Source organism: Xenopus tropicalis, chromosome 6 (genome assembly GCF_000004195.4).
Source record: "Xenopus tropicalis strain Nigerian chromosome 6, UCB_Xtro_10.0, whole genome shotgun sequence".
In the NCBI taxonomy this organism is placed as follows: Eukaryota; Metazoa; Chordata; class Amphibia; order Anura; family Pipidae; genus Xenopus; species Xenopus tropicalis.
In genome coordinates, this window is record NC_030682.2 from 21799158 (window position 1) to 21813622 (window position 14465).

At 41.6% G+C, this 14465-nt stretch overlaps 1 protein-coding gene across 9 annotated transcripts in view; it reads left to right on the top strand.

The window, feature by feature from the left end:
* Positions 1–14465, top strand: part of pard3 (par-3 family cell polarity regulator) — a 347219-nt gene that overhangs the window by 88682 nt on the left and 244072 nt on the right. For all 9 annotated transcript variants that reach the window (XM_004915463.4, XM_004915468.4, XM_012965666.3 and 6 more), the window contains exon 3: positions 8605–8785. In XM_004915463.4, coding sequence (XP_004915520.1) covers positions 8605–8785 — 181 coding nt within the window. The remainder of the gene's footprint in view (positions 1–8604; positions 8786–14465) is intronic.

A 14465-nucleotide genomic window follows, 5' to 3' on the forward strand; every position in this document is an offset into this window, starting at 1 on the left:
TTGGCCTGAGCTTTGTTGTTTTTAATAATAAAGCCCCATTTGTGCCTTTCATAAACATAAAATCTGCTCTAACCCATTACAAACTGTGTCGACTCTATGACTCTGTGATGAAATGCTTCAAACAATCTCTTTACATCCCTCAGCACAATAAGCTTTTACTTGCTGGATCTTCTGTTTGTCCTTGAATAAACATGAGAGCATCACTCCAGCAAAGTCAATAATACAAAATGGTATAGAGTAGGGAAAACATCGATTAAGTAGGCTCTTTAAAAGTCTTTGTCTGGGAAATAAAGTGAAACTTGGAACCAAATTTTTGCAGGACACTCATCTCTTTAGTTCGTTGCTGTACCATGTTCTCCCTGTTGGCAAAGTGTATCTGATTTTGGGTTGTGTGTACAAGCCAGGCTATTTTTACCTGCAAATGGGGCCCTTAACGTGAAAGGTTTTATCCACATTTCTAAAACAGTATTGGCGAGTTTTTCCATTATCCTGCGAGCCGGAATTTATCTAATCATCTTTGTCAGTTGATAGAGTGAGCAGTATTAAATTGATAGTCATTTGTTTAAAAAAAGATAAGTTATTTGAATGTCAAGGACAAGTGGAGTCCATTCCTTTGTTCTAGCGAAGGTCTGAAATGATGAGTGGAGCGTTGGGGAATCGACAAATGTTTGAAGTTTTTCATGTCTGTCTCTGGATGGATTTCTCTCTAAATCACTTTCCCCTTTGCTTTGGTATGCAAATAAAGAAGCGTATCCGCACACCCTGAAATGATGGAGAGCGCTCAGAAAATCCTTCTGCCGGAACTTTGATGCTGCCAGTCAGGGCAATGGGAAGGTGGAGTAATACTCTGCCTCCTTCCTACTAAAGCATTGGGCTGAGACGTGTTCTGTGTTTTATCTCCTTTACTTTATAATGTCATTTTTATTTCTTCCTCTTGTACATTCTAAACATGTCGTAAATGTAAGTGAAATCGGGTAGAACAGACAAAATACCAGTAATAAGAAGTGTTATTGCAATCAAAATGATCCTATTGGGTTTAATAAAAGTTTAAATAATTTTTTAGTAGAATTAAGATAAGGTGGTCCAAACTATGGAAACCCTATACATACGGAGCATTATGGATCATAGATCTACCTGTATACATTATTTATGTTCATTGTCAATATAATTATATGATCACTTAAAAAATCTATAAATATTGATATTGATGACAGTAGGAGGCGTGTTGGCTTGTCTTGCTTCCATAGGAATGTCTCTGGGAATTGTCTGTTCCTGTCTGATGGGTGAAGGAAAAACACGTCAGTCTCAAGGTAACTGTATTGCTGTGAGCAGATGATTTTGCTGTATCAGCGTGCAGCCATAGCTGTCGTTGCCTCCTGATGTTAATTACCAGAGTATATCTTCCTCTCGACAGAAGGGGCCAAATGGGAGGCTTTTGAAATCTCCCCAACTCCCCTAAGTTTTGCAAAATGTTTTTCATGATCTTTTTTGGAAGGCTATGAACAGTGAGCCCGTCAATTTGCATTTGCTATCAACTGAACAAAGAGCTGTTTTGAGCTGTTTTGTGCCATCTGGTGGACTTGTATTTAAGATGATATAGACATGGTGCCACAGATGGTTTAACTTTCCTGCCAGTCTCATAACAACGTCTCTTTTTAAGACAATTCTGGATGCTCGTAGGAAACATATTTTTGTCTAAATTAATCCTCAGTTATGGGGGGTGGCTTTTGTTTCGGGTGAATTAACTCTTAAAGGGCTGGGCCATGACACCATGACTACCATTTAGGTAGTGTCATCTTAGCAGGCTCAAGTACAATTCTAACATTATCCATAGAACAATATATGATCTTACGCTACACAGCTACACACATTTATTAAAAATGTCTTTCCATGTGGACATACCCCTAAATGTGGCTACGTACATGAAGATCCATTTGCCTGGTGACCTTGCCAGGCAAGCATTATTTTGCTGATGTTGCCCGCTACCCATATCACCCGATATCTGGCGGATTTTAGGCCAGATATAGGCTGGGCAGGCCTGTCTGAGGGACCCATACATGGGTCAATAAGCTGCTACCTTAAGTTCAGAGCAAGTAAGGTTGAAAAAAGACTCATGTCCATCAAGTTCAACCTTTTATGTCTATATGACCTGCCTAACTACTAGTTAATCCAGAGAAAGCCAAAAATCTTTTCTGAAGCCTCTCTAATTTGCCTTAGAGGGTGAAAAAGTCCTTCTTGGCTCCAAGGTGTCAATTGCACCAGTCCCTGGATCAACTTGTACTAAGAGCTATCCCCCTACCCCTGTATTCCCTCACTTGTACTGAGAGCTATCCCCCATACCCCTGTATTCCCTCACTTGTACTGAGAGCTATCCCCCCTACCCCTGTATTCCCTCACTTGTACTGAGAGCTATCCCCCTACCCCTGTATTCCCTCACTTGTACTGAGAGCTATCCCCCATACCCCTGTATTCCCTCACTTGTACTGAGAGCTATCTCCCCTACCCCTGTATTCCCTCACTTGTACTGAGAGCTATCTCCCATATCCCTGTATTCCCTCACTTGTACTGAGAGCTATCTCCCATACCCCTGTATTCCCTCACTTGTACTGAGAGCTATCTCCCATAACCCTGTATTCCCTCACTTGTACTGAGAGCTATCTCCCCTACTCCTGTATTCCCTCACTTGTACTGAGAGCTATCTCCCCTACCCCTGTATTCCCTCACTTGTACTGAGAGCTATCTCCCATAACCCTGTATTCCCTCACTTGTACTGAGAGCTATCTCCCATAACCCTGTATTCCCTCACTTGTACTGAGAGCTATCTCCCATACCCCTGTATTCCCTCACTTGTACTGAGAGCTATCTCCCCTACCCCTGTATTCCCTCACTTGTACTGAGAGCTATCTCCCATAACCCTGTATTCCCTCACTTGTACTGAGAGCTATCTCCCATAACCCTGTATTCCCTCACTTGTACTGAGAGCTATCTCCCCTACTCCTGTATTCCCTCACTTGTACTGAGAGCTATCTCCCCTACCCCTGTATTCCCTCACTTGTACTGAGAGCTATCTCCCATAACCCTGTATTCCCTCACTTGTACTGAGAGCTATCTCCCATAACCCTGTATTCCCTCACTTGTACTGAGAGCTATCTCCCATACCCCTGTATTCCCTCACTTGTACTGAGAGCTATCTCCCCTACCCCTGTATTCCCTCACTTGTACTGAGAGCTATCTCCCCTACCCCTGTATTCCCTCACTTGTACTGAGAGCTATCTCCCCTACCCCTGTATTCCCTCACTTGTACTGGGAGCTATCTCCCCTACCCCTGTATTCCCTCACTTGTACTGAGAGCTATCTCCCCTACCCCTATATTCCCTCACTTGTACTGAGAGCTATCTCCCCTACCCCTGTATTCCCTCACTTGTACTGAGAGCTATCTCCCCTACCCCTGTATTCCCTCACTTGCTAAAAAGCCATCCAACCCCTTCTTGAAGCTATATAATGTATCAGCCAGCACGACTGATTCAGGGAGGGAATTCCACAACTTCACAGCTCTCGCTGTAACAAACCCTTTCCGAATAAGGAACCTTCTTTTTTTTACTCCGAATGAGTGCCCTTGTGTCTGCTGGAAGGACCTACTGGTAAATAAAGCATTAGAGACCTTATGATGATTCCCTTATATATTTATACGTAGTTATCATATCCCCCCAATCGCCTCTTCTCCAGAGTAATCACGCCCAACTTGGCATGTCTTTCTTCATAACTGAGACTTTCTGCACCTTTTACCTTTTACCTTTTACCTACCCCTGTATTCCCTCACTTGTACTGAGAGCTATCCCCCATACCCCTGTATTCCCTCACTTGTACTGAGAGCTATCCCCCCTACCCCTGTATTCCCTCACTTGTACTGAGAGCTATCCCCCTACCCCTGTATTCCCTCACTTGTACTGAGAGCTATCCCCCATACCCCTGTATTCCCTCACTTGTACTGAGAGCTATCTCCCCTACCCCTGTATTCCCTCACTTGTACTGAGAGCTATCTCCCATATCCCTGTATTCCCTCACTTGTACTGAGAGCTATCTCCCATACCCCTGTATTCCCTCACTTGTACTGAGAGCTATCTCCCATAACCCTGTATTCCCTCACTTGTACTGAGAGCTATCTCCCCTACTCCTGTATTCCCTCACTTGTACTGAGAGCTATCTCCCCTACCCCTGTATTCCCTCACTTGTACTGAGAGCTATCTCCCATAACCCTGTATTCCCTCACTTGTACTGAGAGCTATCTCCCATAACCCTGTATTCCCTCACTTGTACTGAGAGCTATCTCCCATACCCCTGTATTCCCTCACTTGTACTGAGAGCTATCTCCCCTACCCCTGTATTCCCTCACTTGTACTGAGAGCTATCTCCCATAACCCTGTATTCCCTCACTTGTACTGAGAGCTATCTCCCATAACCCTGTATTCCCTCACTTGTACTGAGAGCTATCTCCCCTACTCCTGTATTCCCTCACTTGTACTGAGAGCTATCTCCCCTACCCCTGTATTCCCTCACTTGTACTGAGAGCTATCTCCCATAACCCTGTATTCCCTCACTTGTACTGAGAGCTATCTCCCCTACCCCTGTATTCCCTCACTTGTACTGAGAGCTATCTCCCATAACCCTGTATTCCCTCACTTGTACTGAGAGCTATCTCCCATACCCCTGTATTCCCTCACTTGTACTGAGAGCTATCTCCCCTACCCCTGTATTCCCTCACTTGTACTGAGAGCTATCTCCCCTACCCCTGTATTCCCTCACTTGTACTGAGAGCTATCTCCCCTACCCCTGTATTCCCTCACTTGTACTGGGAGCTATCTCCCCTACCCCTGTATTCCCTCACTTGTACTGAGAGCTATCTCCCCTACCCCTATATTCCCTCACTTGTACTGAGAGCTATCTCCCCTACCCCTGTATTCCCTCACTTGTACTGAGAGCTATCTCCCCTACCCCTGTATTCCCTCACTTGCTAAAAAGCCATCCAACCCCTTCTTGAAGCTATATAATGTATCAGCCAGCACGACTGATTCAGGGAGGGAATTCCACAACTTCACAGCTCTCGCTGTAACAAACCCTTTCCGAATAAGGAACCTTCTTTTTTTTACTCCGAATGAGTGCCCTTGTGTCTGCTGGAAGGACCTACTGGTAAATAAAGCATTAGAGACCTTATGATGATTCCCTTATATATTTATACGTAGTTATCATATCCCCCCAATCGCCTCTTCTCCAGAGTAATCACGCCCAACTTGGCATGTCTTTCTTCATAACTGAGACTTTCTGCACCTTTTACCAACATCACAGGATCAACATTTTTGTTGGCCGCCTTTATTTAAAAAAATGTGTAGACTGTGAGCACATAACGCGATTACTATGTTAAAATAGATGCGTATTGCCCCTTTAACAGAGGCATCAGTACGACAGCTTCATACATGACCACTGTGGTAGCACAAGCAGGGCAAACTAAAGGCCACATCCACCAGTATGGATAAAAGCAAATGATAATTTTAGACTGTAGCCCATGTTTTTATGTTCTCTCTCTATAAGGGCTAATTTAAGAAACGATAAATTTGCCTATAATTGTGTTTTCTTTTCATGTGGATATTACACTGTTTCACTGTAATGCAGTTATTGTTGTGTTTTTGTGTTTAAATGTGCTTTCGTTTTGGCCGTAAACTATAAAACATGTCTCCCTGGCAATCTATTTCAAACAGCGCAGATGAAAAGCATGTGGCAACATTCTGTAAAGTCTGGCTGTATATTTGTTGCTCTGCTCTGCATTATGCCCCATAGAGGGTACAAAACAAGAACAGAATTTCTTTCCAGCGGCACCAGATGAAATTAGGGACAGCAGATATTTGCAGAAAATAATACAGCAAAATTATTCTGTTGGATATTGCTGCATCCTGTTGTTTTTATTAGACATTAGTTTCCAGTAAAACGTCTTATTCAGTAGGGTTAATATAAATATCTCTTTCAAAGTGGTATAGCTGGTGTTACAATAAAGTGCAGGGATACTTCAGTCTGTATGATTTTTGGAATGTGGGTGGAATCTGACTACCTGGAGGAAACTCATACATTTGAGGGGCAAAAATACAAACTCCTTTCAGGTTGCAATCAAATTTAGGACCCTGATCTTGCAAGGCTAATTACTGAGCCACCATACTGTCTCAACAGAAACATGTGTTTTAAGGCTAAGAACCCACAGAGCAGTTCAATCGCCTGCGATAGATCTCTGCTATTGTGGACGACTTACCACTCCAAAATGTCTTTCCACCGGCAACAAAAGGAGTCACCTGTGGAAAACCCCTTCACACTGCTTCGGTATTCCGAAGTCGTGCAAAATTTTCTCCTGCAGGCAACGTTGTGCGACTTCGATAAAATAAAACGATGCGAAGGGCATTTCCACCAACGACTTATATTGTTGGCAGTGGCAAGCCATTTCGGAGCGGTTAGCAGAGATCTATCGCGGGGGACTGGACCACTCCATGAGTCCTTACCCCAAAGTTTATGACACATTCTTATCTTTTGCGGATATGGATCTTAACGCTTGGGCCTTATAGTGACTGTAACTGAATGAATTCAAAGCACACCAGACTGGGCAGTGTCTATAATAAAATATTTCGGAGATGCTCCAGAATTAAGGTATTCAGGCTGCCAGTATTGGTGTCAGGAGAATCAACTTAACTGTGTTTCTTTTTCTATGATGTGTGAATTGAAGAGTGCCCAGCTTGTGAAAAGCCATGCTGTGAATAAAACACAGGTAGTCACCTGCTTGAAAATTGCAGTCTCTTCCCACAGTACAGACAGCAAAGCAGGTGCAAACTCTGTGCTCCAACAGTGTTGGCCTGAATGACAAGGCTTAATTGGACATGATTTTGCAGCAAGCCTTTGGTCACTCATTGGCTCTGACTAGCATATTATAAAATGGGTGCATGAAGTCCAGATTGTTCTTTCAGTTTGGTTGCAGTGTTTCATGTACTTTAGTTCACCCTTGTTCTAGTTGAAGGCTCATGAAATTGTTCTATTTCTAGCATGTCCTGGAATGTTGCACATACACAGTTAATAATGTATATGACAAGTTTTGACTTTCTGGCCTGGTCTTTGTCTGTCTGTAATATGGCTCTTACAAGAAAAAAATGATCACATTAAAGCAATTTTGCCCAGATTTGCTGTCCAGCTGCTTATTCTCATTCCAAGGCTCAGTGTATGTGACACAGCCATTATTTCTCTGTAACAAACTGCACTACTGCTTGGGAAAGCTGCTTGTAGCTCGGGATGCGTTGAAAAATCGTTATTATGAAAGCAAACCTTAGAATGACTGTGTTTGACTCGACCTCCTTTGCTTTTTGTACTTGTATGTTTAATACAGAGAGTGATGGCTTATTTTGGAGGTAATATCTTCCATACTGTAATCAAAGCATAAGTTACAGCTCAAAGTCCAGATTGATGTTGGCAACAACACATTTTTCTGTTCTTAAATGTGGCAACAAAACACCAGTAACGGACTTAAGTCACTTAATTTTATCTTGAATATTGGTGTTTATGGCAAGCAAACAACTGATGACTTGGTTCTTAATATTTCTGGTCTGAGAAGACCATCATTCAAGGGTCATTTGTAATCGGGCACCGTGTCATTATTGTATAGTAAAGCGAATAACTTCTGATTGTCTGCATCATTGGCCTGAAGGTTGCACTGCTCTTTGGGTGCTACTGTAGACTCACACTAGCTGTCACAAATGGCTATATTCATACTGAATTGGGCAGCCTGCAGTTTTAATAGGAGTATTATTACGTGTAGCCCCTTATTATAATGTTTATATGAAAAACACTGGTCAACAAAGCCTCTAGCACAAAGCCTTCAGCTTGGGTTACACAATATATTGTCATATGAATAACTGATTTATCTAACTCCTATAACTAACTTGCTGCTAATAATTAGAGTATATACAGGTGTAATTGGAAAAAAACACATTTTTATCCACTCAGATCCAGTACCTGAACAGACTTAGATCTTTAGTCTCAACCCAATATGTTATAAACCACCTGCCATAAAATCAGATAGTGAGGCTAAGAGACATGTTTTGTTACACTTAATTCTACCGGCTGACCCACATCCCCATGTGCATCTACCTACCCTTTATATAACTCAGAAAAATAAAATAGCAATTGTAGGAAAGTTAAAGGTTTCTTTTTTGGTCTGCTTTGGCCCCACAAAGAAGACAGTTAAGCAACTGGTTGTTTGTAGCCTTCTTCTTTCTAGAGCTTTGATAAGCTGTTTATGTTGTCTTACCCCCTGTCCAGCCCCTGTAGCAGTAACGTTCATCTCTGCATGCCTCCTGCCTGAGCATATATCACATTTCTGATATCTCACCATTTTATTTCAAAATGAGCTTTGCTATTCTGTTATTTTTTGGAACTGATATAATATATATATATTGCTTCCTAAATTGCTTAATTGTGAAGAACCTATTGGGTATTTACACAATAACATTAATGAACATTGCTTATTCTGGTTATTTTGTCAAGTAGCTTATTTAGTTGTATTTTTATTTCCTTCAACAGCTTGTGGCGATCTATGATGAGCAAGACCCACATCATGGGGGAGATGGCACCAGCGCTAGTTCTACTGGCACTCAGAGCCCAGAAATATTTGGGAGTGAGCTTGGAACCAATAGCATGTCTGCCTTCCAGCCCTACCAAGCAGCAAGCGAGATTGAGGTCACCCCTTCTGTCCTGCGAGCAAGTAAGCACCCTTTTTTAATTATTTGTGTTTTTATTATTTCACTTTTTGTTCAGCAGCTCTCCAGTTTGGACTTTCAGTGGTTATTTGGTTGCTAGGGGTTCAAAAGGCAGTGGTTTGAATGAGTGACTGAAAGATAAATAGGAGAGAGCCTGAAAAAAAGGATAAGAAGTAAAAAGTACCAATAACAATAAAATTGTAGCTTCACATAGCAACAGTTTTTGGCTGCTAGGGTCAGTGACCCCTATTTGAAAGCTGAAAGAAGAAACATCATTCAAAAACAATACAAAATAGGACCAACTGAAAAGTTGCTTAGAATTGACCATTCTGTAACATACTAAATGGTGAACCACCCCTTTAAGGCCTTCAGAAAAGGATTTAGCTATAAGCATGTGACTTATGGTGTGCCTGAATTTGTGCATAAGCAGCATGATTCCTGGTCTCAAAATGTCAGCTCAAGATTTAGTGCCATATGGCGGTTATGACTTTTTTTCCCCCACAATAACAGGCGAACCCCTTTAAAAACGAAAAAGCCAATGCCTGAAGCGACTAGTTTGATTTTGGATAAATATTCTCCAAATGATAATCATCTTTGTGTAAATACATTACAGTGTGCTGGCCCCTTGCACGGCAGCTGTGTGTTTCCCAGTCCCTTGGCATTTCTATGCAAACACCTTTAGATTGTTGCCGTTGTTGTTATAAATTTACATTGCTAAATGTGAAAATATTGTCCCCAGGTATATAGCCTTAGCGGTTAGTGCATCCATCAGAAACGCCTGAGAATGGCAACACATAGTCCTATAGGGATCCCTTCTGAGGCATGACGGGTCGTATCCACTTGCGTGTCCGTGTGTACTCATCTCCAAGCAAAACTTCAGCTGCTCCCTTGCCATTTCCAAAAGCCATTTTTAAATTTGCAAGTCTTTCAGTTTTCCAGTGTCCCTGAAGTATGTTTGTTTGTAACTAGATGTTGATGTATATTTCTGGGTAGGCTGCGCGCAGCTGATGATTGTTAAAGCAAACTCATATTTATTCCCCAACGGAATGGGAGCCAGAGACGCAGGTGAAAATTGCCCGACCTAATGAGCAATTTGGCAGATCACATGGGATGTCTGGCAGAGACCAATCAACACTGGCTCTACAGACTGGTGCACAAGTGCTTCTTTTGCCTCTAATGAATTGGAGGATTGTAAGGTGGCAACAAACAGAACCAAACACAAGTCACACACAGATTTTTTCCCCTGTTTTTCATCATGGTGCTATAAAAAGTCTCTGTTCCTCCTGTTCCTTTTTGGAGAATTCATTATAATTAAGTCGTTGGTGATAGAATCTCTTGGAAAGATATTAAATGCATATTTGTAGATAGTAAGCTCTTTTGAGCAGGGCCCCCTTCACCTCTTGTATCAGTTATTGATTGCTTTATATGTTACTCTGTATGTCCAATGTATGTAACCCACTTATTGAACAGTGCTGCGGAATATGTTGGCGCTTTATAAATAAATGTTCATAAAAATAATATAACGTCTTGTGGGAATTTAATGCAGGCAGAACATTGCCGCCACCCCTATCCCATACAGCAGAATCATAGGGAATGCCATGCTTTATAAATAAATAAATGGCTTATAGGAAAATGGGGGTCGCTTTTGAGCTTGCTCTAAATAGGGCAGTATTTTGTCCGGAAAGAACCATGCTGGGGAGGATCAGACTCATCAAGACAGTCATGATTTTACCTCTTTGCTGCCACTAACAGAGTTAGAAGAAAAGAATGTAAATGGTGTGATCCACATATATATGACTGGAAACAGTCAAAAAGTTGTTCAGATTGTTTAAGGACACAGGGGTCCCCAACCACCGGTCCGCGGGTTGCTTTGTAGTGGGCCGCCTCTGTTCCTGGTCGCGCTGAATATGCACGTATAAAAGCGTGCGCGTAACTCCACCCACCCTCCGGTCCGTGGAAAATTTTACCCGCTTGCCACCGGTCCTTGGCACAAAAAAGGTTGTCTCTATTAGATGTAGATTTGTTTGCCTTTATTTGGTTATTTAAAACAAATGTCAGGGTTCAACTGGGCCAGTGGGATTTGCAAGGCGGTGGGGATAATTTTCAGTAGCAGAAAGAGCAGGTATGCTGTGGGATGATGGAAGGTTTGCAACAGGTTTTCTCATGTGGGAGATGGGTCCTCTGGTGATGGCCCCCTGTGAGCCCCCCAGTCCGACACTGCCAAGTGTTATTGTTTGCTCTAACCCCTTCCTGTCCCTCCCTTTTTTCTTCTTCTTCTATATATTGCATGATTGCTGTGGTTTTTATTCACATTAGCCAGTGGTTCCCAAATTTTGGGGCTTTGATGTCTTATATCTTCTTGGAACTATGGCTAAATGTTTACCCTTTTCATGAGCTAACACTGGTCCCTCCATTGGTCCTCAAAAGGGGGCCTGTCTGGTTGTGCCTCACTCCCCCTTCCCTAACATTGCTCAACAGTAGGAATCTTGGCAAATAAACTGTTTCATGGAGTACACTGTAGGTCTATGGGCATTTAAGCACAACTAGGGCAGTTGCTGATTAGATCCCAGGTACTGAATGGTTGTGCCCTTCTTGGGGCTCATAGTATAGTGTAGCATATTTAGAGCTAGGAAATTATTTTTCTACTGCAGCCTAAATCAGAATCTATATTAAGATTACCCAGTTCCATAGTTTGTCATTCATTGTGTTCTGCTTTGTGACTAATTGCGCAAAATGTCCAATAAACTTGGATCCTTGGACCATTTCTAAAATGGTCAGAAACACTGTTTTATCAGACCAGTTTTTATGTTTTTATATGTTCATATTAACCAACTTAGTGATCCAACCTTGTGGGCCCACATATTACAAAGGAAGGATTTGGCATTGCAGGGATATGTGGGGCAGCGGGGAATGACTTTTAACTTAGTCTCTCGCGGCACCTGCTAAATATAATATTTACTCGGATCTGAGGAGCTCAGTCTTGTGATAAATTGACTGTCCGCTGTGTGCTCGGAGCATTTTTTTAAGGAATTCATCTTTTTATTGTGATCGATTTCTTTCACAGGACTGTTGAAAGGCCAGTATATTACCTTTATGGAATTACTGAAAGACCTTAAAATGTTCTTTGCCATTTTGCACTTATTTAGAGAATGGTGTATTACCTTCATTGAGTTGTCTTCATAACAGGGGGGCACTGAAAGCAAGTAGTAGAGTTGTACTATGGCAGAAAATCATCATCTTCATCTGTATTTAATTTTGGTATAAGAAATACTTCCAGGGGCTTTACTATTTAACACTCTTTATGTTGATGTCACAAATCGCTTAGTTTAGGAAACGTTTTTTAAAAGACCTGCTTCCTATTTCGGATGTGGACAACACTGCACCTCATGTTCTAGATATCAAAATATTTTTTTCTTAGAGACATTTTGGGCATAGGATTAAGCAAAAAATTCTATATAACTCCAGTAGTATAGGATACACACAGGGGTGCTTTACCTTCAGGTTAACTTTTAGTATGTTATAGAATGGCCTATTCTTAGTTGGCCTTCATTTTTTATATGTTACAGTTTTTGAATTATTTGCCTTCCTTTTCTTGCTCTTTTCAGCTTTCAAATCGAGGGGGTGGGGGTCACTGACCCCGGCAGCCAAAACTATTGCTCTGTGAGGCCATAATTTTATTGTCATTGTTACTTTTTATTAATTATCTTTCTATTTAGGCCCTCCTCTATTCATATTCCTGTCTCTCTTTCAAACCATTGCCTGGTCGCTAGGCTAAATTGGACCCCAGCAACCAGATAATTGCTGATATTTCAAACTGGAGAGCTGCTGAACAGTAAATAATAAAAAAAAAAAAACGCACACTAAAAAAATGAAGACCAACTGCAAATTGTCTTAATAATAGCAATCTCCAAATCAGTGATCCCCAACTAGTGGCTCATGAGAAACGCGTTGCTCTGCACCCCCTTGGATGTTGCTCCCAGTGGCCTCAAAGTAGGTGCCATTTTTACATTTCTGGCTTGGAGGCAAGTTTTGGAAGCCCAGAGACACAGTTTTACTCCAAGCAGAGCCTCCTGCAGGCCAGCAGCCCACATGGGGCTACCAAATAGCCAATCACAGCCCTTATTTGGCACCCCCAAAGAACTGTTTTCATGCTTGTGTAGCTCCCCAACACTTTTTACGTCTGAAGTTTGGGGATCCCTGCACTAAATTATACTAAAAGTTAATTTAAAGGGGAAATACCACTTCAATGGTGGCTTTGTTAGTGCTGTTCCATTGGAGGCTGAGGGGATAGACATGCGCATCCCAAGCTTTTCCCATCATTCTTCTTACCCCATAAAATGCTATACAAACATACTTTCCCTAAATTATTGAACTAATCTACATATCCGTTATCATTTCCTATTCATAATTGCTGCTGAACAAATCGCAGTTTGTAGGAATAAGCTTCTACTTTATGGCGCATCTATCATTCATGTTCCAGTCCTGCATTAGCATGCCGTTCTTTCAAGCGCTCCCTCTTCAATATGCATGAATCCTGGCACGAATGCCTTGGCACCGAGTCTCGTCCGCTGGTGTCCGCGGCAACCAGTTGATAAAAATCTTGTTAACTGCTGTGATCTCCAGAAGGGGTTTTAGTTCCTTCTCCCCGTGCCAGGAATAGCTCTTTGTGCTGCTTTTCTTGGCAGGCTTTTCCCCAGTCTGGGTACTTGTCCGCCTCAGATCCATTGTCACTCTGTCCGGCTGATGAGTAACTTGTCATTTAGTGTTCAGCCATGTTTATATAGGGCTGGGATGACTAAAGCAGTATATTTGGCTAGGGCTACCTATTCTGCAGCACCTTCTCGCTCTCTTTAGCCAATGACCGGTGAACATTATAAAGGGAAAGCAACATACCAATGTATCAAATTCATGCTGTCGGCTATGGAGCCACAGTTTTTAAGGGTACCTGTCACTCTAAGAAATAATTTCAAATTTATTTCTTCCATGTTAGTTGAGAAAAATAAACTTCACTTACACTATATAAATAATCTAAGTCTTGGTTCCTTCGGTTTTGGAATTTCTCTATTACAGCAAGCAGGCAGCTGCCATGTTGTGGACCCTGTTAGTAAGGCTTTGCATCAAAGTTATGCCCAAGGCATAGAGGCGGGGCAGGCAGTTTATGATTGACAGCTGGTTTTTTTTTTTATTGCTTTTATAATGGTATGGATGTGTTAATAAAAAAAGAAATTTTGGTTTCACGTTTAATTCGAAGAGGACTTTTAATATACAGCTTTTATGTCTGGGTGACAGGTCCTCTTTAAGATCAATAACTAATATTAAAAATCATACTGGCTCTTTCCAGCCCTCATTTCATGCAGTCGCGTTGCACTGACCTATCTTCATGTCCTCTGTTCCACATCCCTCCTAAAATAGGTGAAATGCAGGTAAAATAACACAGGTTAATGGGCAAGGCTTGGAGATTATCATGCCATTAATTTATAATAAACAGAAGGTCTGGCAATTATTGAACTAACAAGGGTTAATAATAATAATAAACTAGGATCTGAGGTCCTTACAAGAGAGGATTAAAGAAGACATCATATAAAAATTAAGAATGTACCAGTGAATTATACTATTAAATATAGAGGGATTGTGCTTAAAAAAGTTGTGTTTCGGACTGATTTATTGAGAAATTCCCCCAAAACC